Raw genomic sequence first — 26442 nt, forward strand, 5'->3', positions numbered from 1 at the left:
CTATAGGAGGATATGGAAAACATGACGAGCTGGTAGATCTCAGGGCCGGTTTGGCCACCCTTGATGGCTAACCTTGACACTCCAGCTGTTGTTGAACTACGCATCCCAGCATGCTCTGCTTCAGTTTCACTATTTGGCCATGCTAAATCTGATGCAGAGCATGCTGGGATGTGTAGTTCAACAACAGCTGGAGTGTCAAGGTTAGCCATCAAGGATCTAGCCCATACTATCTGGCTTTAAGCAGCCATCACTTTAAAGCCAGGCGACCTTAAGAGAAGTGCAGGAAGTGTCCTTGGAACAGAAGGTGAGACCATATTGGCAGTCGTAACTTGGGCTTTCACCATTCCGAGGATGTTGGGAGTAGCACAACCTAGTGGGCCAATCCGCTAACTGCACGGCAAAGCTGACATGATCTCCCTTCACCATATTGAGGTAGCATTAATACTGGGGGGAAGCTGTAAACGAGAGAAGAATTGCATGGGCTACTCTGGCATCTACTTGTATTATGTCAAGGTCCAAGGTTGGGGAAGACTCCATGTCAACTCCCATTGAGCCCCACCTATCCACCATGAGCTAGAATCCCACCAGATGGACTGACACTTTCTAAGATGAACAACACGCCTACCCAGGCAGTCCAGCACGCCTACCCAGGTAGTCCAGCGCGCCTACCCTACCCTGGCAGTCCAGCACGCCTACCCTACCCTGGCAGTCCAGCACGCCTACCCAGGCAGTCCAGCGCGCCTACCCAGGCAGTCCAGCGCGCCTACCCAGGCAGTCCAGCGCGCCTACCCAGGCAGTCCAGCGCGCCTACCCAGGCAGTCCAGCGCGCCTACCCAGGCAGTCCAGCGCGCCTACCCAGGCAGTCCAGCGCGCCTACCCAGGCAGTCCAGCGCGCCTACCCAGGCAGTCCAGCGCGCCTAACCAGGCAGTCCAGCCGGCCTACCCAGGCAGTCCAGCGCACCTACCCAGGCAGTCCAACGCGCCTACCCAGGTAGTCAGCCTCTCGAATTTCTACACTAGTAATGAAGACTGCCAGAATGGCAGGGAAATGGTGTTCTGCCGATATCATTATCCCGTTGGCCTCTCTCATGGACACTGGTAACCTGTTGGAGAATCAAAAATTCTACACCCATAGGATTGTCTAACTCTTGCTCTCAACCTTAACCCTCAAATTTTCCATGAATGATTTCCATCTGTGGAAACAGGTGGGATAATTACTAACCAACAAAACAGATCAACTCTACTGTATGTGCAGGATTAGAAAAAAATCCACAAGACATTAAAATGTTGATAAGGGAGGACTGGAGTGGACAACCTATCTGTACTGGCTTTCCCTGGAGACGTTGTGTGAGCACTAGTGAGAATTTGGAAAACAACTCCAAGCTTCAAATCTTGTCCATGTCCAATGCCCCTAGGACGTGGAATGAAAGACGGACATTCATCTCCAAGGCGGGGTTTCACTTTTGCAAGGCAGCAGCTGCACATTCGCAGCTGTGCAAGCAGGTCTGAATGACCCCATAACATAAACCAGGCATGTCCAACCCTCCAGCTGTTGTGAAACTACACATCCCAGCATGCCTTGACACAGTTTTGCTATTAGGTAATGCTAAAACTACGGCAAGGCATGCTGGGATGTGTCGTTTCACAGCAGCTGGAGGGCCACAGTTTGGACATGCTTGGTATAAACCATGTGACAGAAGTTTCGGTACTTATGTAGTATCTGGGCGTCCGATTTAGAAATCGGATCGCATCGCATGCGACCAAATCGTATGCGATGCGATGGTCAAGATTTTTCCATAGGATTCAATGTTAAAATGGTCTGAGTCCATTTTAACATAGAATTCAATGGGAAAAAGGGGTCCTTTTCCTTTCCCCACTATCCAAGTGGGCATGGAGTTGGATATAAACCTGTGGCGAGCGTAGCGAGCCACCGAGCCCGAAGCGTGGCGAGCGCAGCGAGCGGACACAGAATACTTTTTAAGAAATATGCGTTAGCTCGCCACGCTTCGGGCTCGGTGGCTCGCTGCCCTCGCCACGCTATATAAAATCAACTCTATGCCCACTTGGATAGTGGGGAAATGAACAGGACCTTCTTAACATTTAATCCTATGCAAAATCGCATCGAATCGCATCGCATCTGATTGTATGCCTAAAGGTGCCCATACACGGTCCGTTAAACGGATCCGTTTGGGTCTTAATTAGCATGCATCGTATCGGATCGCATGCCTAGTGCATGCCTAGTGCATGCAATGCGATCCGATACGATGTTTAGCTAGTACAAAAAGTATGTGCAGCACATACTTTTTGTACCGTACTATGTGATGCACGGGAGCGCGCATCGCATAGTACAAAACGGACGGTCCGGGAACGGACCGTCTATGGGTACCTTTAAGGTAAGGCATACAATCACAAAATCGGCAGCCCAGATACTACATAAGTACCGAAGTTTCTGGCCGACAAGCCATAATAAGTGGGAAGCAAGATAGTTTAGGGAATAAAGCAGAGACCCAGACAGACAAGCTGGGAAGAAGATCATACCTCTGTGACTGAGGGAGCTATATTCCCCACATGGACGTAGTAATATTGCTGCACCTCTGACTGACTCGCAGGTTTACTGGCTTCTAGGAGAAAAACACATAACAGCATACATGTGTACAAGCTTATTCCATGCAAAAGCATTACCCAATCCACTCTACCCACAGAATACAGTATGTTCCGGACACCAAGTGACCCCCCTCTCATTACTCTACTCCACTGAATGGGATAACCTGACACCTCAGTGGGATAACTAGTGGTGCAAGCCGCGACACACAGGGCTTGAAACACCAAGAAGGGATGTTCGGTGCGACTACAGCAATATCTATGAGTGCATATCTGTACATGTAAAATACACTGGACAACCTATGCATAGGCTTTAATGGTGCGATTGCCAGCTGTGACTATTAGCAGTCTGGCGTGTAGTTTGACATCGAGACATCTGTAGGACACAGACTACCCGGCCCACGTCGAGCGTGGAGGACCCTCAGCTCAGCAACACGGTGTGTTGGACTTCCCAGATCGGCAGCTTCCAGTTTAGAATCTCGATAATACTGCATTTATATCAGAGGACACATCGCCTTGCAGCTATTATTTAAAGCATTTAAACTGCAAGTACTACGCTTCTGCACATGTAGCATCGCCACTGACAAAACGTGGGAGGAATTAGTGCTGTCATGTTCCATTCTGAAGCAATTAAGATGCTTATCGTTGTGTATAATAAGTACACAGTAGAGTTACAGACACAGAACATCTGCAAATTCACCCTTGCCAAGGTCGCTTTCTAATCAGAGCGGATTTCATTTAAATGGCAGTTTCCATTTTTTAAATCCGTTTATTTTTTTTACATTTAAAAACCACTGTTTCTCGAACACCAAAAACTTCCCTAAAAGTGCCCAATCTATCTATTTGGAACAGATGGACTTTTTAGGATTCTGATGGGTATTCAATCTGGATTTTGACTGTCGGGGCGCTCCCGACAGTTGGAATCATGGCCGTTTTCACCAGCTTTCGACATCAACCCGGCAGTCAGTATTCAATGTGCTCGCTCAGGTCTGCCCATCGTTTCTACCGGTTTTGTGGGCACGCCCATGAAACGTCGGTGGACCACCCAGGCACGCCCTCTGCATGTAAATAAAGATGCGAGCGCCTTGCTGAGGGAGAAATTAGGTGAAGGTGCTCGCATCAGCATGCCATAAGCAAAATGTCTCAAAAGGCCCCCCCCCCCCAAAAAAAAAAATCAGCAAATTCATATTTTATGTTGTTAGGGAGGATTGTACCACCAGCCAATGGAGCTTGAGGGGGATATTCAATCCCAGCCGTGACCCTGTCCTGTTCTCGGCCGGCTCGACTGGCAATCCACAGGCGGGAATCAATGTCCCACCTGCCGAATGCCAAAAATGGGGTGTGGCCACGAGATATGGGCATGTAACGTTGAGCTGCTGCCAGGAGCTTGACAATCCACAGCCGTTCTCTGCAGAACGGGCCCGACTGCTTATAAAGTCAAGGTCCGTTCTGCAGAGAGCCCTGTTCAATGCTGTCGGGAAAGACAGCATTGAATAGGGCCCCGCCGCTATTTTCCCTGTCGGAATAGCGGCGAGAGATTAAATACCCCTCTAAAGCTGCAATATTATTTTTCAATAGAAGGTGGAACAGAAACGCAATGAACTATCCGCTATATTATCCAAATAAATAAAATAATCTTCATACGTACGCTCTCTAGATGTTACAAAATGAAGGAATATCTGGTTGATCTCACTCAGTAAGGAAGATCACTGCTGAAGAACGCAGAGCATCTACCACCAAATCTAATTCTAAGCGAAACATCGGAAAAACTTTATTTTTTTCCGCGTCCGATGATTTTTTTTGCCAATAACTGTCCTGACAACCACCCAGCTTCTTACACCGCTAGCACATGCAGGAAACCTCCTCTATATGGGAAGCTTTCCCACATTAAAATAAACAGCGATAAGGAATTCCAGAACAAGACGACAGATGAGACGGGTAATCGCGTCGGTAAACAATTATATCAAAGTGGAGGCTAAGAATCCAAAACACACCAACCTCCCTCTGCTCTGCGCGGAACATTCTGTGTGGCAGAAAGGGACGAGCTGGTCAGATCCTAAAATGGAACACAAGTCGTTAATGAAGCTCGTCCACCTGTCAATGGGCTGATTACAGGTTTGGTAAATTAACGCCACATACATTTCGCACACTAGTGATTTTCTTTTCCGGAGACGCATGGTCAGACCTGTTCAGCATCGTGCTGTGCGGAGGAGTATCCATAAAGCATTCCTTCAGCAAGTTACTGAGAAATGGAAAATAAAAAGGTATTATATCCACTATTATTATTATTTAATCATGCAGTAAGTGCAGTCATTAGCTATGATGTTAAAATGTAGATACTTACTCAGCTGGATATTTCACTTCGGTGAGCTAAAGAAAAACAAGATTATTTTATTTGCGTGTTCGAATAATTTAAAGACATACAACCTGACATTTAAAAAAAAAGGGGGGAGGGGGGGGGGGGGGGAAACGGTGGATTTCTTCGTACATTCAGTAACAAACACTCAGATCGCCTGTAGAGTAATACAGCGCTTTCAGGATTCCCACCCACAGCATTAAAGAAATAACTTTATTAACACTGAAGAAAAATTGTACAACCGTTAAATCCCATACTCCAAGGCCAATGTAGGACACTGACTGATTTGGGTGGGGTATAATGTACCAACAGTCAGGATTCGACCGTCATTAGTCTGAGGTCAGAAAGTGGGACAGGCGCAACGAAGATGCTCGCCACCTATTTTATTCTCCCTTTATGGGGGTCGCGGTCCCCCAGGAGGGAGAATAGCCTCTGTCAGTCAGGATTCTGACGTATGTGGAATAACTGTCGGAATCCCGACTGTCGGGAGGCCATCCGGCATCTGACACATTATCCCCAGAAATCAATCTAATGTGATTACCCATTATAGGTTTGCTATTGGGCCTAAGAACTGGAGCCTGAATAAAGACTTATTTGGAAATGGGTAATTATAGGAATAGGTAGAGTACACTCTGCCAATGAGGTCTTGCCCAGTTACAAATAAAACGCTTACTACTTCTAGTACAAAGGGCACCTAAACTGGAGCCTTTCCTGCTGGTAAAAGGGCCCCACGGACGTAGCCAGCAACATTGATTGTTCACCATGTCGCAGGTATGACATTCATGGCATTAGGCATGCATCGTCCGCCGTGCATCAAAGTCGCACCCGCGACTCACTGAAAATAGATTAGCCAGAAGCCCGGCGCAGCCCAGCATTCCGGTGTAACTTGCTGCGCCAAAACGGCAGCCACAATGAGCAAGGCTACGTCTGTAGGTAGGGATAGAGAAGGGTTCCGTCTCTGGCTACATCTGTAGGTAGGGATAGAGAAGTGTTCCGTCTCCTTTAGGCGGTACTCAAACTTTACATCTTTGTGTTCGACAGATGGTTAAAGTAAAACAATAGGTTTCAATGGCTCTCTCTTGTATTACCTGCGTATTGAGAGGCTTCAATGTATCTAGCGGCACGCCAGACTGAATTAGTTTCCTCATTTCCTGGTACTTCTCTTCCACTTCAGCGAGAGCCGCCATGAGATTGAAGTGAACTCCGGAGGTGGGCTGATCGGTGGGTGCTCGGTGCAGGCCCAGGAAAGGCTCCGACTCCATGCTCTGCTGTTGTGTTTTCCAGCATTGCTGCAGACACAGCCAGCGCTGCACATCCAACAGCAGGAGCTCAGCCTTTACTGCTCTGGCTTCATTAGAGGTCGATGGGAACCCATCACCGGCCCTGGGCAAAGAGGTAAAAAAATTACGGTACTTATGTATTATCTGGGCTCCCATGTTAAATGCACCCCATTTTTTCATACCCCTACTATCCAACTATGCATGGAGTTGATTTTATATAGTGTGGCGAGCGCAGCGAGCCACCATGCCCGAAGCGTGGTTAAAGGATCCATGGCGCTGCCAAAAAGCGGGGAGGCGCTATTGGGGTACATTCATAAAGGATTTAATTCCTATTATTCAGCGCATATGTAAATGGTTTCAAGGTCTCTTATTATTATTATTTTCCCAATAACTGTTTATTTAAATTTTGACATCATTTTAACATTACAAGTCCCAATACGCATCTGATCAGTTCCCTTTTACTAGAAAATAAAATCATAATAGCCAGCGCAGACCCTAAATTACAAGCACCATTGGAAAATTCACTCATTTTTTCAGAAACACAAATATTAGGATAGATTCCGGGTTGGAAGCAAAATAAAAATAAAGATTTATGGTGTTATCTTGTTAAACGCATTTCTTCACAAACAAAGGAGGGACACAGAGAACACTGGGTATAGCCTGGAACCATCAAACCATTACAGCAATCCCAGCATGCCCAGGCTTTCCTCTCCAGGATATACCCAGTGTTAAATACCGACTGCTTTTTCATGAAGTGCTCAGGATTGGACAGTTTTGTTTACACTGGTTAGGGCACACCAATAAGAACTCTGCTTTGTTGCATTTTAGGCTCTGGGGGTTATTCTGGTTGATACGCAAGGCGGTACAAATGGTGTACTGGATAGCATTACTGCCTCACAGCACTGAGGTCATGGGACCGATCCCCACCATGGCTCTAACTGTGCGGAGTTTGTAAATTCTCCCCGTGCTTGCGTGGGTTTCCTCCGGGTACTCCGGTTTCCTCCCACAATCCAAAAATATACTGGTAGGTTAATTGGCTCCCAACAAATTAACCCTAGAATGAATGTGTGTGCGTGTACATGTGGTAGGTCGTGCGAACACAGGGTGGTTGCGAAGCAACCAGAATAAGGCCCTCTGTCTCACCTGCAGCACAACAGGCTTTTCCAGTGTGTAAATTTTGTCTTGTTAGCTGTGATTGTACCTTCATTTGCGTAGCCGTTTGGGTGGCAGAGCCCTATAGATAATGTGTTTCTATGCCCACCATAGGAAATTGGTTCCTATGTGCCAAGGATTATAACAAATGCACTTGAATCTACGTAGTAGAAAACATGTAGTTTGATCAGGATTATCAAGATAAGGCAAAAATATTATTTTATGTATCAATTTTATAAAACACACAAGTTTTACAGAAGAGAAAAAGTGAGGCCATAAAGTAACTACGGTGATATAACAAGGCTAAACTCTATGTTCGTATTTCATCATTTAAATGCTATTAGTATTCCTATCAGAACGGACAATACTGCAATAGAGAACACCTATCGCTGTGTAGCCATGCATATTTCCCTACAGATCAGTGTTTCTCAACCTGGAGTAGTTTGCAGACCGTTTGGGGCTATTTGAAAATAATGGTCATGGCGAAAGGAGTCACCCGATGGCGTAAAAAGTCTCCCGCATTGTCACTTCTGTTTCCGTCTGCAGCGTCAGCGTCTCCTCGTGCTTTTGCCTGACCAGCAATCCACTGGGAACTACCCGCGCTGCCCTCAGACATCAGCAATTATCTGCTCCACGTTGACAGGGGTGGAGGAAGCAGCGGCATTAATGGGAACCCCGGAGACAGTACACAGCCGGCTGCCAGACGCAGAGGGACCAGATTCCTGACCGCACACTACTCCTCCGCTACTGCTTAACATCAGGACGTACACAGCGCTCACTTCCACTCATAAGTACAGTGAATATTTCAAATTGGGAGGAGAGGGGTACTCCAACGAAGAGGCTAATCCAGGGATACAGGAGAGTAGAAAGGTTGGGAAGCGCTGCTATAGAAGTTAACCTTACTGATGTACTTAGTTTTCCATGTACACTCTGCATTGCGGCACCGGTCTGCACAAGTCACAAAGTGAAAGAAAACCATCACCTGTGTCTGTGTGGGTAGATCACTACACAGAGATCCACTGTTATACTGGTCTGTACCTAACTGAGTATTTTTTTTTGTCTAGACATTAAGAGCATCTAATGACAAAGTGTTTGCCACGGCTGCGACGGCTCCTAGCAATGACAACTTTTTTTAAAATTATTATTTCAAACAAAGGGCCTGATTTATCTTCAGAAATCTACTATATGGTGGCCTTTTCAGGTGTCGATCATTTCCATGTTGACATTTTACTTGCGTCTGCCTTTTGTCCAAGTTGACCATTTGGTGTTGACCTATTGACTGTCGAACCATAACCGTTTAATAGGGGTATGCAATGTCTGTTGACCTCCCGGAGCCATCTTCCGACGGGGGAGATGGCTGCGGGGCCCTATTCAATGCTGTCTTCCCTGACAGCATTGAACAGGGGTTCTGCGCAGAACGAGCCCGACATCACAAGCTGTCTGGCTCGTTCTGCCGAGAAAAGCCGGAAATAGGCGAGCTCCCGGCCAGAGCTTGTCTACTTCCGTCCTCATCTCGCGGCCACGCCCCCTTCTCGCTGCTCGGGACATTGAATCCCGACTGCCGAACTCCAGGCGAGCTGACCAAGAACGGGACAGGGGCACGGCTGTCGCGCTAGCTCGACAGCCGTGCCCCGGACATTGAATACCCCCCTAAGTTTGGTACAGGTTCAAAGAAGAGGACACAGTTCGCTAGTGATGTAAAAAAATGTGTTTCTATAGGAGATAATGACGTAAAAACAGCTGTCCACTGTAGTGGCCTCTATGCATGAAAGGGATGTAATCATTCTGTTATTCGCCGCCTTTAAAGAAAAGAAAAACCAAACCAACACCTACATCTTGCAATGCTCCATCTTTTCGCAGGCTGCATTTCCTGTCTGCGGTGTATCCTAGCAAGAAAAAAAAAAAGTTCAGTGAAAAATACTGATTTAACTCCACGACCAGAGGTATTTTCCATATTTTCAGATCAAATCACATTACAGTTTATCTAGGTGTCTGTTTCACAACAAACAAGTGTTTTAGTTTCTTTGTGTAAAGTAAGGTCTCATATTTTATACAATTTTCACAGCAGACAAATTAATTAAAAGTGCATTATACAGATAGGTCCACGTATGTATATCCTCCTTGGGCTGTAAATAGCCCTTTTAACTGTAGCACCGGGAGTGTTTTGTATCTTTTTTCCTGTTACATAGAATCTATTTTGCAACGAAGTGAATAGGAAGCACAATCAGCTTCTGCTGATTAAACTGATATGCAGCATTTCTATATTCAGTGTGTGACTGTGGCTGCATCGGAATTCAAAATGCTACTTGACACTGTTTCCAGGAAACCAGCAGATGTATTAAGCCTGGAGGAGTGATTAACTGGAAGGTGATAAAGCATCAGCCAATCGTTTTTTAAGACCAGAATGTAACTAGACAGTGAGGAGCCAATAGGCTGGTACCTTATCTCTCGACACTTGTCACTTCTCCATGCTTAATACAACTGCCCCATTGTTTTATATATCTATCCAAGCTTACTCAGCATGGACCTCCCTATATCATGTAGCCGGGAATCCTAAGTAACCATTTTAGGTTTTGGATATAGCATACAAGTTATTAACCCCTTCAGTGGTAATCCCGAGAATTTTCCGGGCTATGCTTCAGTGCCCAGACTGGCAAGCCCGGAAAATTCTCGGGATTGCCAGTGCTTAGCGCCGGGCAGCGCCGCTGAGCTGATCACTGAACTCCCACCAGCTTCAGCACAGCCCGGCTCCGGCCGCGAGTCCTCCTCTCCCCCCCCCGGCTGTTGTGTTAAACATCTGCAACGGGTCTGTAGCATCAAACCGGGTTGCCGGGGGCAGGGCCGGGCAGCGGCTGACATAGTACTCAGCGGCGCTGCCCGGCCCTCGGGAGACAGCGTGGTGAGCGCTCCCACTAAAAAACTCGCCCAGTGGGGAGCTCTCCCTAAAAAAGAAAGAAAGAAAAAACACCACTTAAGGGGATAATGACCGGATGCTTCTAGCTATGGAAAATAATTCTAAAACACATTTAAAATATAAACAGAGGATTATTTTTGATGATCAGCCAGACATTAAATTGTAAGCTTGCGAGCAGGGCCCTCCTACCTCCATGTCGGTTTGTATCTAACCAGTTTGTTTAAATCACTGTTGTTTCCAATTGTAAAGCGGAATATGCTGCGCTATATACCAAACTGTAAATAAATAAATAAATAAATAAAATGTTCCATTTACCGGAGTCAGTGAAAATAATCCATTCATCGTTATGTCAGTATTTACTCCAGTATCTTTTGTGCCCATTCTTTGGATCAGAGTCCCTTTGCCGGAACATTCCGTTTTGGAAGACACATCTTTCCGTTTGAGATTCCCTGTCACGGCTCTTCGATCTGTTGCTTGGAAAGCCTTCTTGACATCTAGAGGCGGTTTAATTAGGAAAGATGGAGGACTGGCATTGGAGGATGTAAACGGAAGACCAGGTAGATGGTTAACTTGGCCGCATAAAGAGAAACTGGAAAGGTCTTCGAGAGCCTCTTCAAATACGCACTGCTCTATGTCGGTGTCATCATCTAGTGACAACTGTGAAGAGCTGCCACTTTTAACAGACAGGAAGGATTCATCATCAAGAATGTCGCTAGCTGAACAGTCATGGTCACTAGAGTTGTACGAGCGCTGTGTCTGGAATTGTATCGGGCTATGAATTTTGTCCGGTTCAGCTGCACCGGCAGAATCTTTGAAAACTAAATGTGTGCTTTCTATGAACGCATCTCCCTTAGTAATTCCAGAGTCATGAAGAGACTCTGGTACAATGGGCACAGCTTCCATAAGATCCTGTGTTTTCATTGGCACATAACTAGTCCCATCTGTGTATGACTTATACTCAGATGTTTGTTGACGATCATTTCCACGATCCCAGATTTCCGCACTTGGAGCAGCTGGTGTTTCATAGTCACATGCTGAAATCGCCTTCCCGCAACGCTGCTCTTCTGAATTATCCTGATCGAGCCACAATGCTTCTTGGTTAGGGATCATATATGTAACCAGATCATTACCCGACTGGCGATACCCACGCCCATGAGGACGCGGCGCTTCATTAAAGCACCCCTTACTATTGTTTGGACTATATTTATGTCCAAAGCAGCCTGGTTTCTCCATGGAGGGGCAGTAAGTGTCGTCAAAGGACTTAAAACCACTTTTACCTGTTGAAAGGGAACAGAAAAAAAAAATTAAGAAACATAAAACACAAAGTTGCAAAAAGAGCAATGAATATGAAAAGTTATTTATTGCGGTAAGTGCAACAAAATGATGCAAGACATTCAAAAGTATTTCCTTGCCGTAGTGTTATTTAATGGATTCAAATTTCACAGGTCCAAAAAGGACCATAAACGACACGTTCGCTCTTATTTCAAACTTCTTTTTCATGTTAAAAGATTAATTTAAAGTTACAGGAAAAGACGACGTGAAGGACTTTCTGCATAAGACGGGATTTTGTACTTGCTGTTCAATTTCATTCTCTGAAGAGAGACACTGCTCATATACAAAACACACTACAAGATTTAGAACAGAAGTACCTCCGATCTGCGACACTCCATCATCAGAATTAATGATTTTAAAATAAGCTCTAACCAGGAAAAACACAGTGCAACCTGGAACCAACGAAAAAAATGAGCCTAGGTGAGTGCGGGCATTTCCCCAGCTCCTCTGTCAGGACTGCGTGCCTCTTGTGACCGGCGCACTGCGGTCAGCAGCAACGGTGTCAAAGTAGAACAATGCTGCTTCCTGGCCACTTACTCTTCAGCGTCACCCAATTATTAGATATCTGCAGAGATGGATTGCACTTTAGAAATGTCTCCAAGCCACCAAATTCTGTAAATGAAAAGATTGGACAATCAGAATTCCATGCGTGTGATCAACAGAGGCCTTCTCAAAATAGTGCTGGAAGAGTTTGGTGGAAATTAGGTGTTTTCACAGTCATTCATTGGGAGGAGCAGAGCAGCAACCGGTGGCCAGGGAGCTGCCACCTCACCGAATCACCCTGTCAAGTCTCCCCGCCCACCTACTGTCATCTCACCCCTTTACTCTCGGTACCTCACCTGTCACCTAACACCCCCCCCCCCCCCCATGTCACCTCACCCCATGCCCCTCACCTGTTAGCTAACACTCTTGGCCCATCTAATCAACCCTTCTCGCCCACTGGCACCTAACTAACCCCTTCGCTTAACTCCCCCCCCCCCCCCCCCAATCACCTCACCCCCTCTTACTTCACAGGAGTACGACCCCAACTTTATAAAGTGTGGGGTACCGGTGATCCACAATTTTTTTTCACAGAGCTCGATCACTGACCCACTGGCAGCGCCCCTTAGCTTCACCTCAATACCGTGCACAATACCAGATTTTACACATTTTGCCAGTAACACACACAGATTACATATGTGGGCACACTGCATAAAGCCTGAAATACATTACATTTAATACAACAATGAAGATTCAGGGTTTACAAAAGGAGACATAAGCAATGCAGAGCTCAATACCTTTTATAATTCTTCTGTCTTCGGCAGCAAGCAGAATATACCACCCCAGAATCTCTTTTCCATTAACTTCAACTGCCCAGTGTTTTTTAAGTAACTCAACCACCTGTCTGAAGTAACAAAGAGAGGTCTCTGGCATCGTTATCTCCTTACATGATCTAGCGTTTACCATTACAAAACCAAACTGTATAGGAATGGACTAAGCAACTATGTTATGCACATTTGCAGAGTGCAACTTGCCTACACAGATACAGCCACGCTCATCGTGGCTACATCATAGCAGCGGGTGACCGCCTTGCCCGCCGAGTCCCAGGCTGATGACTAACAGATTATGGGCTGCGGCTACACATTGCGCCGTAATGTATTCATGATGAGCATGCCTACAAATGGACTTGCAAGACACACAAACCATTTACAGTACTTGTAAATAAGAGGCAGAACAAGGGTGTGAATAATTCAAGAGGCGAGTGAATGAATTTGATTGATGAAGAGGTTTGAGCGCTATGTAAAATTCCTAAGACAGTAATCATTTCACTTGAACTCTAGGCCGTGTACACACCAGAACTACATTGGCAGACTTTTTGGAAGGACAACTCGGGCTGGTGTGTGCCCTCAATTGAGCTCTCAGGAATGACGTACGATACCGTTTGATTGGCTGTGCTGCACAGTCAGACATCATCATGCGTGTGGCTGTGAAGTGGGTACTTATGTACTAACTGGGCTGCCGATTTTGAAATCGGGTCCATCGCATCGCATCCGACCATATCGCATGCGATGCGATGGACCCGATTTTTCCATAGGATTCAATGTTAAAATGGACTGAGTCCATTTTAACATGGAATTCAATGGGAAAAGGGGTCCTTTTCATACCCCTACTATCCAAGTGGGCATGGAGTTGGATATAAACCTGTGGCGAGCGTAGCGAGCCACCGAGCCCGAAGCGTGGCGAGCCCCGCGAGGGGACACAGAATACCGTTCGCTCGCCTCGCTACGCTCGCCACAGGTTTATATCAAACTCCATGCCCACTTGGATAGTAGGGGTATGAAAAGGACCCCTTTTTTCCATTGAATTCAGTCAATTTTAACATTGAATCCTATGGAAAAATCGGGTCATCGCATCGCATGCGATATGGTCGTATGCGATGCGATATCGCATCGCATCTGATTGTATGCCTTAAGTTAAGGCATACAATCAAAAAATCGACAGCCCAGATAATACATAAGTACCGTGAAGTGTAATGAAAGACAGAACAAGGTATTGTTTATTACATCATGTAGTGTGCTCCGGCAATCTTCAATGGTCCGAGACAAAGGGAATTCAACCCAAACGTTAGCTAGGAGATGTCAGAAGAAGGTGTGTGATCTTCATTAGAAGGTAAATATACACCTAATGGCGATCATAAGTAACCAACGTTTTTATGCGACCAGCCAACTGATTTTCTTCAGCGGGCCCAAAAAGTTTTGATCAGACGGAAAGTGTCTGCCTACTTCTGCAGTTTACAAATAAGGACAGCTGTATGTATAGGACAGGCTGATCGCTCAGGTGGCTGGATAGCTTGCAACTTTCCCCTACACTGAACAATAAGCGGTCCCAATAGTCCTGAAAGTTTAACAGGCTGTTTTCAGACGTTTTTCAGCATGTGAAATCAAACAGCGGATTATTGTGGCTCCTGCACAGCAGCTTTAGCCAATTAGGTGGCTGGAGGGGTCTGGTATGATTCACCGACGTTGGGATCCCGACTGCCTGGTCTCAGACAGCGTGGCCAGCGCAACAAAGCCCCTTGCGGGCTCACTGCGCTCGCCACGCTGCGGGTACGGTGGCTCGGTACGCGAGCCACCGATTCTATTCTCCTTTTATGGGGGTCGTGAACCCCCACGAGGGAAAATAGCCGACGGCCGTCGGGAACCCGGCCGTCTGTGTTTTAACAGTCGGGATCCCGACCGGCACCTGGCTGGAGGGATCATGATTCAGTGCCGTGGTTCGCATACTGTGCGCCGGTGTCACCCTTGGGGGACTTGCAAGGGGTGCTGTGGATAGGTGGTCCATGGCTAATTCAAATGATTTTTGGGCAATTTGTGGAAAAACAAGTTAATCGTGTCTATTACCGCATAACTGACCCTAAGGATGAGATATACGGTGAGCACAATTTATGTCATTTTATATTTTTGTCTGATTTTCCCAAAAGAGAAACATTTGGATTAGGGGAGATACCCCTGGGTGCTATGAATCAAAGTTTGGGAACCCCTGGTTATGTGTATGGCCAGCTCAACACTTTTACAGAAATCCAGCTGCCCAAATACCGAATTCTCTGCATGACCTCACTTATACCCCTTTCACACCAGAAAATGCAGGGAAATCAGTCCTGGGATCATGCCGGGGCACTCCCAGGTTGGCCCCTTTCACACCAGCCTGTCGACCCGGGTCTAGTGCTGGTGTGAATATGTCCCGGGCCAAAAATCTTTCCTGCTCACTAGCATGGTCCCGGGACCGAATTCCCTGGTAAGTCCCTGCATTTCCTTGGGGCAGATGTATGAACGGTCGGTATGGGGGAGAAGGGGTATTAGCGCACGTTATGTGCACTGATACCGCTTCTCCCCCATGTATGAAGCAAGTGAGATGCGGTAAAGGACAGGGGCGCTATGCGCCCCTGTCCATATCGGCGCTGCTATCAAAATGATAGCAGGCCGAATGTATGAACGGTCAGCATCGCTGACCGTTCCGCACGAAGCCAGGTTTAGCTTCGCCAGCATCAGGCTGGCGAAGCCCTATCTAAACAGCAGGGACAGCGCTGTCCCTGCTGTCAGCTGTGGGCTGCGCTGGGGATCTCGCGTGAACAGCGAGATCCCGCGCATGCCCAGTGCGGCCGGCCGGGGGACAGGAGATAGCGCATCAGTATTAACTGATGCGCTATCTCCAGAAAGGGACATCGCCGAAGGGGGGAGTTAACGCTCCCCCGCTTCTGCAGACAAGATGTTAATACATCTTGTCGATGTCCCTTCCTGCTTCGCCTCGCTATTGAGGCGAAGCAGGAAGTATCATAGCGGCGCGATAAGCGCTGCTATGATACATCTGCCCCCTTGTGTGAAAGGGGTATTAGGAGCGAATTTACTAAAGCTTCTAAAAATAAAAAGACGTGATGTTGCCCATAGCAACCAATCATTCTGGGATACAATAGAGAACAGGTTCTCAAACTGGGTCCTGAGGACCCCCACACGGTGCATGTTTTCCAGGTCTTCTCCCAGAATCACAAGTGAAATAATTAGCTCCACCTTTGGATCTTTAAATAATGTGTCGATGAATAATGAGTGCACCTGCGGGATGACCTGGAAAACATAAACTGTGTGGGGTCCTGAGGACCAAGTTTGAGAACCCATGCAATAGGGAATTGATAGACGGGGATATTTACTAAGATGGGAGTTCTATTTCAGATGGGATGGGCCACCAGATACTATCTATGGTCTTCTAGAAGGAGCTAATAAGAAGTAGATTCTGATTGGTAGCCCATGGCAACATCCCATGTGAAATAGAATCTGATTGGTTGCTACAGGCAACATTGCCTTTTCATTTTTACAAGTTTTAGTAAATTTACTAATAACTGGCATTTCAAAGAGCTTGTGACTGTTTGGAAAAGGTGGGAGATCAACCACATGGAGAAGATGTAGAAATGTTTTCCTATAAGCCAAGCATCAGAGAAGAGACTCCTACATAGTCCATATGCGGCAAGTCTCTGGGGGTTATTACTCCTGCAATGTAGTTTATGCCATACTGGAACCAGGCACCCTGCTATTTCGGGAAGTATACAGATAATCTGGCCTTTAGGTACAGTAGGAGGGTACAGGAATAGTATTTGAACCTTTACAGAAACATCCCACATGAGGTGTGCGCTGGTGGGCCTGTCACTTCCATCTCATTCCTTGGGCTGGATGTATAGTCTCATCTGTGGGAAGTTTAGAGTGTATTTTCCACACATACCGTACTCTAATCATTGTGACCACCACACAGGCGCATCAAGGAAGGAAGATGAACGAATGCTATGATTACCTGTTAAGTGAGTATTCCTTCTCCAATTTGCAGTTTGCACAGGTGCCCTCACCAGAGAGGCCTTAGGAGGAAAAAGGAATGCAAACATAAGAAAACAACAGATGTTTGTTTCAAATAATCACATATACCGTACATATAAACACATACGTATACTTATCATAGTATATAGTATATCATAGGCTGAGTATCCCTTATCCAAAATGCTCGGGACCGGAAGAATTTTGGATAACGGATTATTCCGTATTTAATAATAATTTTATATCTGAAAGGAGGTATCTTGACATATCGTGCACTTATGTTGTATAAGCACACCAAACACATGAAATACACATAATATATTTTATTTGTGCATGAAACAAGGTTTTAAAACATGAAACAATGTTTGTGTACAATCTCAGAAACTCAATGTGAATGCCAAGCAATCATGTCCTTGCACATATCTAGTTACATGTTATTTCCCCAGTAGTGCCACTTACATGTTATTTCCCCAGTAGTGCCACTTACATGTTATTTCCCCAGTAGTGCCACTTACATGTTATTTCCCCAGTAGTGACAGTTACAGATGTAACTAATATTTTTTTTTAAAATAAATAAAAGTACATTTTGGAGACTATGGTTTTCGGCACAATTTGGATAACGGATATTTGGATAAGTCATGAAGATACTGGGTCTAGTTCATCTTGCGCCACCGTCTCCCTGGTGGGCCATGCAGAATACATTACTATACCAAGGAATAGAACACCTTATTGTCTAGTTCAGGGATCCCTCCAGCTGTTGTTGAACTACACATCCCAGCATGCCCTGCAAGTTTTAGCATGGCTAAATAGCAAAACTTTAGTAGGGCATGCTGGGATGTGTAGTTTAACAACAGCTGGAGAGCCAAAGGTTCCACATCCCTGGTGTAGAGGGTAACTAATCACTCCCCTCCCAGCAAAGCTACGGTCATACAGAACAGTTCTTTCACTGTTAAACACTTGAATAATAATGAAGAAGGCAGGCAGGATCAACGATAATCTCCTACACAATAGCAAAAGATACAAAACTGAGTAAACATAGTAACAAACAAACATTTACAGTACAAGTGTAGTCGTAGCCTCAGATGGCGGTAGCTGCTTTATGTCTATGGAGGCATTTTGGCGCTCCCTGCCATGTAGAGGATTTTCACAAACAAACACGCACGCACAGTGTCAGTAATACACCTGTCATGCGGCCATCAACATCCAAAGTTATTACAGATGAACAGGCAACAACTATGGATATTGTAGTGTGAAAGCAACCAGTTAAAAATAACCGGGGTTGAGCGACCTGACATTTCAACTTGAGTAGCGAGCACCGTTCAACCCAGCTAGCAGTGCACAGTTAACGGGTAAGCCGGGTCAATGCGTCACGGCACCAGTTCACACCATTGGAAGAGCCGGTGTAGGGAGATTTTCTCATCTCCTAGTGCCGGCTCAGGACACATCGGCCTCCAGTCTAAAAGAGTCTCGGCCGGGTCACCCCATGCACAAATTCCTGGGAGTGAACCACAACAGCAGTGTGAAAGGGGTACAAGACTCCAGCATGCTGGAACTACTTCACAGGGACAATGCTTTATCAAAAGCACCGTCACTAGAAACTTCGTGTGACAAGAGATTAATCATAAACAAATGAAAAAGTAATTTCTGCAATTTTTTATGCATATTGTACGGTAAAATGTGCTGAGCACAGCGAGGTACCTGGCCAAAAGCATTTCCAGTGTTTGGGAGCAAATGGTTGATTGCAGTTTGCCTCTAAACATTACCAGATTTATACTCCCTGCTTTATATACATGCTCGCAGGTGACCCACTCCTCTCGGACACAGTGATAACACACATACACAGGAGGGAACAAAGGCACAGCAAGGAACATGCACACACCATCTGTACTGCCCAGTGACCAGCAGCTGGCCCAAGGACACGAAAATACAACTGGCCAGAGGGCCACTTGGCATCAGCCCACCACAGGTGTTACTGTCCCTCCAAAAGTTAAGTACAGCACTCACTTTAGCAGGACTCTGTGTGGAACCACAAGTCTCAGCCAGTTTCCTTGCGCCAGTCTCTCCCTCTGTCTACATTATGATACTCAGTGGCTGCACCCAGCTCTCCCCTTTCAACTGCTCCAACTGTCATCCTGCAAACTGTACCTTTTTTTTTTTTCTTAAAACAACTTTGTTTAAAACGACACTGGCCTCTGTAACCTTTTCCCAAATGGCTTCATATGAGAGGGATCTCACCAGCGACACAATACATGCACACAAGTCTATTCATATATTAGTTTTATTGTATTTTTCAACTTAAAACTAAATCCATCAGTACGTTCTCCTCCTGTTTTTCTTCGTCAACTCTGACTTTTAGGGGTCAGCACCCCATCATTAAGGTGTGCTGTAGATGTGCGACAATGTGTTATTTCTGTGATAATTGGAGGCAGATATACATACTGTAGGCGCATTGGAGGCATCTCTAATGAAACTCGACACGCTGCCCGATATGCACCAAGCGATATCCATTCAATCCACCGCACATATCACTCAGTCTGTACCCAGCCTTAAGGCTTAATTGGTCTGGTATGCATTTATAATTGCTTATGAATATTCCATAGCACCCCAGCAGTAGACACACATTTCAAGAAGTCCCTACTCTACACCACACCACAAATCAAGGCTTGGTGTAGGAGGACACAACGTTAAACTTCAGGGATAGAAGAAAATATACCCCATTGGGGCTCCCATTAACAACACATTTGAAGCTGCAAGAACAGTGGTGACGCAGGAATCTCACTCAGAGCTGTCTTCAGTAGTGTCCTGAATATACACATCAAATAATAAAACAAGAAATAGTATAAACCTATATCACGCTGCCCCGCCGCAAGGAGGTGCTCAAGTGCGCAGTAGAGAGTGACTTTACTTGGCTGTCACTCTGTAGTTTTCTTCTGCACATGCTCGCACCTCCGGCCGAGGTGCTGGCGCCGCCGCCGGCTGAATCATGAGTGAGAGTCATTACCTAGCGGCAGCCAGCAGCAGCGCGACTCCAGACCACTGCAGTTTACTCCAGGACGAGCTCGGCTACAGTGTGCGAACGCCCACATAGCTCAGCCACAGCACAGCAGGCACGTCATACGCACACCCGGCCGGTCAACCAAGACCACCCTGTGAGTGCCGATCATCGCTGACCCTGGCAATAGAAGGCAAGATGCCGCGGCGCAAACTGCAGTGACAGAGAGTGAGATGACAAGTGGTAGTAGGGCAGCAGCACAGTGGCAGGGGGAGAGGGGGGGGAATCACCATCGTTTGCCGTCCATCGATGGCATAAAACTATTCAACCCTCGCCTATCAATGCCCAAAACATCGAGCACTAGGTCCCGATCATCTATGTTTTGGGACATAGATAGTCGATGACCATCCCTAAATCCATATAATATAATAGGAAAGAGCAACACATTTCCCTGGATGTTTTTTTGTATGTTCCAGCTTCCTCAGGGGCAAGTATGTTTGTGTTCAATAACAGCCCTATATATACCCCCTTAGGTGTAGATTATATATATTATGCCAGTTTTTTTAATGTTACTAAACTGATTATCACAGGTGAATCTCGTCACATGATTACCTGAGGGGTATATACAGCGTTGTTCCTGAACAGCCACTTCTATTGCACTGCGTATTCAAGGTGTATGGTGTTTGTATTATGCGTTACTGTATGTATTGGCATAGTGCAGCCGCTGCTCCCGTTATCATCACCAATAATATGACTGACACCTTAGAGAGCCAGAGTCATGCTACATGGATCATATGGTAAACCTCAAGATGGCCGACAGTCATTAGGTCGACATACTGAAAGGTCGACAGGACATTAGGTCGACACAAGCATTAGGTTGACAAGGTCTAGGCCGACAGTCAAAAGGTTGACATATGGTTTGCTTTCTTTTTTTACCCAAATGTCGATACAGTCGACATGGACACAGGATAAAGTGCACCGTGTCCCCTCGCCATGCTTCGGGCACGGTTTTATTCTCCCACCACACCTTTGTGGATGGTAGGGCATGAAATTCTGCCTGTCGGCACATGTCGGCTCAAAAAAAACCATGTCGACCTAGTGGTGTCCACCTAATGACTTTCAGCCATATGTCCGTATCCCAGCTACAGAACCTCATCATAGAAGAATGTATTTCACTAATAAATAATAATTCAGTACAAAATATTCTGACATTTGCAGGCCCGGGATGCACTCACCTGCAGATCTATGTGCGGGTACTTGTGGCTGAGGTAAGTCCGCTGTGGCTGCACTGTGGCTCGGGAGCGATGTGAAGGTCACAGAATGTGACACTATAGGTTGAGCGAAATGTACAGATACAGTATTCTGGCAGATCGGTATCCCGTCTCCCGCGTTACACTGAAACTGACTGGGTGGCAACAGACTCTGCGGTGCCTTGGCAAAGCGTGTAAAATCCATTACAGAAATCAGTCATCACAATGCGTGAGCGAGGCCTACAACAAGCCCACGCACCTGTTCCTGTAAACCAAACACATAAAGCAGATCATATATAGGGATTGAATACATTCATGTACAGATGGATATGGGTCATTGGGTCGACCAAATTAAGGTGGACACACATTGGGTCGACAAAGACAAAAGGTCGACTCTGGGTTTTCACTTTTTTTGTCCTGAATGTCAACATGGACACTATCGGTGCACCGCATGGCTCGCTATGCTACGCTCAGCACACTTATATTCTCCCTCTAAAGGTGCCCACACACTAGAACGATTTTTTGTCCGATTTCCGATAAATCGGCCGATATATCGGCCGATATTTACCGATAATCGGCCGATTTTTGTCTGATGCGCGCTCCCGTGGATCTTTAGCTGAATCTTCTGATCTTACGTGCTGCATGAAAGATCAGAAGATTTAACAAAAGATCCATAGGAACGCACACGGGATCTTAAGAAAAATCTTTGGTAAAGATGTGCGCTGGCCTGAAATCTTTTGTCCAGATCGGAAAAAAGATTTAAAGGCTAATTTATGCGCACATCTTAAGATCGAAGATCTTTCTAGTGTGTGGGCACCTTAAGCCCTAGTGCAGCGGTTCTCAAACTGTGGGTCCTGACCTTCTCAGCGACCCGCAACTCCATGTTGCTGACCATCAGGCTGATGACTTTTCTAATCTCAGTCATTCAAGGAGTCTGAAAAATCTGTTGACTTGTCTGTTATTTTCGACTCCTCACATGATGTTGTGCCTCCACAATGCTGCCATGTATGTGCTGTCTGCTGACTACACATGTGATGTGATGGGTTATGGTATATCAGACTCCTCCCATCACTCTGTGCCTCAACAATGCTGCCATGCTTCTGCTGTCTGCTGACTACACGTGATGACCTTCTGCAGTAACTTGCAGGGGTCCTGTAATTATTTTTATTGTCTGATGGGGTCCCAGAGCAAAATTGTTTGAGGACCCCTGCCCTAGTGGATGGTAGGGCACGAAATACCGCTTGTCGGCACATGTCGGCTAAAAAAAAAAAAATAGTAATAATAAAAATAATGTGAAAAACCAATGTTGATTTTCCCAATGTCGGCCTAATGCTTGTGTCAACATTTTGACTGTGTCGACCTTCAGTGGTCAACCCAATGTATATAGACCTTAATAGTGTCAACCTAACGACTGTATACCAGACAGAGATGCCTTCTCATACACCTACCGTATCCCTCTTCCACCGTGTGGCACGAGAAGCCTGGTGGATTTCACCTGCTGAGGACAATCCTACAAAGCTACTTTGTCCTCAGTCTTGTGTCGTAGTTCACAGTGTACTAGGGGGGGGGGGGGGTTCTAGCAAGAAGTTGTAATGAAGTCAGAGATTAACTTTAATTATACAAAACACAGTTCACGGGGACTTAGCTAAGCATTATAGGGTTGATTCAACTCAGCGAGATATGAATATCACTGGGAAGGGGATCCCAAAGGGTATTCGGTCGGTTGGTCGACCTAAAGATGGGGGTCCACATGGGTCTAGGTCGACGTGGGACAAGGTTGACAGGTATTAGGTCAAAATGGTCTAGGTCGACAACCAAAAGGTCAACATGGGGTTTTTCACTGTTTTTTGAGCAGACAGGCGGTATTTCATGCCCTACTACGACTAGGTCATGGTGGCAGAATAAAATGGTGCTCGAAGCATGGTGAGCGGACGCGGTGCACTTTAACCTGTGTCCATGTCGACATTCGGGTCATAAAACAGTGAAAAACCCCATGTCGACCTTTTGACTGTCAACCTAGACCATGTCGACCTAATGACTGTCTTTAGGTCGACCATACCATCCATACCCTCCCAAAGCTAATTTAATTAAGCAGGTTTTCATCTACTGGGGTACGAGCAGACAACAGACTAAAATAGTGCCGCAATTCTGTTTTGTGTATTTAGCGCGGCACAACCTGCATCGCAACCGGCACATAAGTTGGAGAATGCTGGTTCTTGAGACTAAACATCCAACTTACTGTAAAGGTGGCCATACACACGCAGATTTATCTTCAGATCTGGCTGGTTGGAACAAAAACATGGTTATGGATGAGAGCAAATGACAGTTGACCATTTGCTTGGAAATGCTGGAAAACTGACAAACTGTCACTCATCCATAACCATGTTTTTGTTCCAACCAGCCAGATCTGAAGATAAATCTTACTAGTGTATGGGCACCTTTAGTCTCGAGAGGCCTCATTCTCTGACATAACCGTGCGGTTAACTGATTAGATCCGGGAGCTTCTTCCCAGAGCTGTACGCACCACGCTGAACTGAACTGACCACTGAGAACGCAAATAGTGTACTAGGTACTTAGGGTTAGTAATTTGTCTGGGCTAAGCAGAAAAGTCTGTGAAGCGATAAATGGGGCAATGTGGCGCGATTTGAGGATAGGTTTCCTCTCTGATATCAGGAATGAGTATATTTCATCGCTAACCATGTTTTCTCCATTTGCAAAGTGTAAGCTGTATTTATTTTCTATTAATTGTTCCTCTTATCAATTTGCTGAATTGATCGGTTTCACGTTAAACACATTATGAGCCAAAACTAGAATGTCTTTCTGTCATTTCACACGCCACCCAGTCTCCCCCCCCCCCAGCATTGCACATGCCACCCAGTCTCCCCCCCCAGCATTGCACATGCCACCCAGTCTCCCCCCCCCAGCATTGCACATGCCACCCAGTCTCCCCCCTAGCATTGCACATGCCACCCAGTATCCTCCCCATCCCCAGCATTGCCACCCAGTCTCCTCCCCAGCATTGCACATGCCACCCAGTATCCTCCCCATCCCCAGCATTGCCACCCAGTCTCCTCCCCAGCATTGCCCATGCCACCCAGTCTCCTCCCCTGCATTGCCCATGCCACCCAGTCTCCTCCCAGCACCCAGTCTCATCCCCAGCATTGCACATGCCACCCAGTCTCCTCCCCAGCATTGCACATGCCACCCAGTCTCATCGCCAGCATTGCACATGCCACCCAGTCTCATCGCCAGCATTGCACATGCCACCCAGTCTCATCGCCAGCATTGCACATGCCACCCAATCTCATCCCCAGCATTGCACATGCCACCCAATCTCATCCCCAGCATTGCACATGCCACCCAGTCTCATCCCCAGCACTGCACATGCCACCCAGTGAGTCTCCACCCCAGCATTGCACATGCCACCCAGTCTCTTCCCCGACCCCAGCATTGCACATGCCACCCAGTGAGTCTCCTCCCCAGCATTGCACATGCCACCCAGTGAGTCTCCTCCCCACCCCCAGCATTGCACATGCCACCCAGTGAGTCTCCTCCCCAGCATTGCACATGCCACCCAGTGAGTCTCCTCCCCAGTATTGCACATGCCACCCAGTGAGTCTCCTCCCCACCCCCAGCATTGCACATGCCACCCAGTGAGTCTCCTCCCCAGCATTGCACATGCCACCCACCCAGTCTCCTCCCCACCCCCAGCATTGCACATGCCACCCAGTGAGTCTCCTCCCCAGCATTGCACATGCCACCCACCCAGTCTTCTCCCCACCCCCAGCATTGCACATGCCACCCACCCAGTCTCCTCCCCACCCCCAGCATTGCACATGCCACCCACCCAGTCTCCTCCCCACCCCCAGCATTGCACATGCCACCCACCCAGTCTCCTCCCCACCCCCAGCGTTGCACATGCCACCCAGTGAGTCTCCTCCCCAGCATTGCACATGCCAACCACCCAGTCTCCTCCCCACCCCCAGCGTTGCACATGCCACAACATGACATAGTGACACCTGCTATAGACTAGAGACGGATATGTCAGGGGTTTTAGACAGTCAGCTCTTGCCCCGTTCATTGCCCATCAGACGAATAGTACAGGCCCAAGTAACCGGGCCAGGGGACGCCACCATATTATCCTACCTGCCCGCCAGCTGCGTCTCCGATCTGTGCGACAGTCAGTCACGAAGCGCCGCACTCTCTCACCGTGGTCGCGGCGCCTGTTCGCCCCGCCCTACCAAGCATGTGACGCGAAAAGTAATTCGCGCTCCTCCGCGGACTCATTGGCCGCATCACTGACGTGAGGCGGTACCAGGCTCAGCCGGTGCAGATCCCTCCCCAGTATATAAGGAAGGACGCAGAGAGAAGATAAGATTATTCAGTGAGTGAGTGTGTACTATAGTCACTTGGGAGAGAACGTTGACTAAAAACAATAATAGTGTAAATTACATGGGTTCCAAAACATTGTTTAATAGTAAACATTGGTTCTGAGTCTGAGTCCCAGTGTTTCAACAATGTCTTTTTGTGTGCGCATAAAAGGCGCAACAGTACTTCTGTGGGCATTGTGTGGTTAAGTGGCACACCGCTGTGGGCATTATGCGCGTAGACGGAGCTACTCCTGTTGGCATTGTATGTGTAGGCAGAGCTACCCTAGTGGGCATTGTGTGCACAAGTGGTGCTACTCAATGGCGTAACTACCATAGGTGCAAGGTGTGCAGCTGATATGGGGCCCTGAACTGAAGGGGGCCCATCTTTATGGTCTAAGTAATATGTTTTACATACATTTATCACCATCAGTCGCTAAATAGGGGGCTCTTACAAACTTTTGCTATGGGGCCTACAAATATCTAGCCCCTGGTGCTACTCCCGTGGGCATTGTGTGGTTGAGTGGCACTACCACTGTGGGCATTATATGCATAAGCGGTGCTACGCCTGTGGGCATTATGTGTGTAGACGGAGCTAATCCTGTGGGCATTGTGTGTGTAAGTGGTGCTAGGCCTGTGGGCATTATGTGCACAAGCGGCAATATTCCTGTGGGTTGCGCTGTGTGCGTAAACGCCGTTACTCCTTGGGCTGCATACAGGATTTGTAAGTGGCACTACTCATGGGCTTCACAGGTGGCCGCGTCCCCTCGCTGGGCTCACCACACTTTCTAATCTCAACTCCACGCCGACGTGGATAGTGGGGGTATGAAAAGGTCGTAGGACGCGTACCGCCGCCCCTCGCGGG

The 26442-nt window shown here is 46.9% G+C and overlaps 1 protein-coding gene across 4 annotated transcripts in view; it reads right to left on the minus strand.

The window, feature by feature from the left end:
• RBM44 (RNA binding motif protein 44) overlaps window positions 1-25520 on the minus strand; it is a 39551-nt gene extending 14031 nt beyond the window's left edge. For 2 of the 4 annotated variants that reach the window (XM_083154515.1, XM_083154512.1), the window contains exons 1-12: window positions 25357-25497; window positions 21196-21475; window positions 16952-17012; window positions 12913-13019; window positions 12173-12247; window positions 10619-11580; window positions 9223-9275; window positions 6046-6340; window positions 4946-4971; window positions 4741-4843; window positions 4600-4657; window positions 2539-2621 (exon numbers count right to left, since the gene is read on the minus strand). In XM_083154515.1, the coding sequence (XP_083010641.1) occupies window positions 2539-2621; window positions 4600-4657; window positions 4741-4843; window positions 4946-4971; window positions 6046-6340; window positions 9223-9275; window positions 10619-11580; window positions 12173-12247; window positions 12913-13019; window positions 16952-17012; window positions 21196-21415 (2043 nt within the window). In that variant the 5' untranslated portion in view covers window positions 21416-21475; window positions 25357-25497. Of the gene's footprint in view, window positions 1-2538; window positions 2622-4599; window positions 4658-4740; window positions 4844-4945; window positions 4972-6045; window positions 6341-9222; window positions 9276-10618; window positions 11581-12172; window positions 12248-12912; window positions 13020-16951; window positions 17013-21195; window positions 21476-22658; window positions 22681-25356 lie in introns of those variants that run through there. The other 2 variants (XM_083154513.1, XM_083154514.1) reach the window with 2 other exon arrangements.
• Window positions 25521-26442: the final 922 nt, after the last annotated feature.

Source organism: Crinia signifera, chromosome 7, assembly GCF_055691185.1.
Source record: "Crinia signifera chromosome 7, ASM5569118v1, whole genome shotgun sequence".
NCBI lineage: Eukaryota > Metazoa > Chordata > Amphibia > Anura > Myobatrachidae > Crinia > Crinia signifera.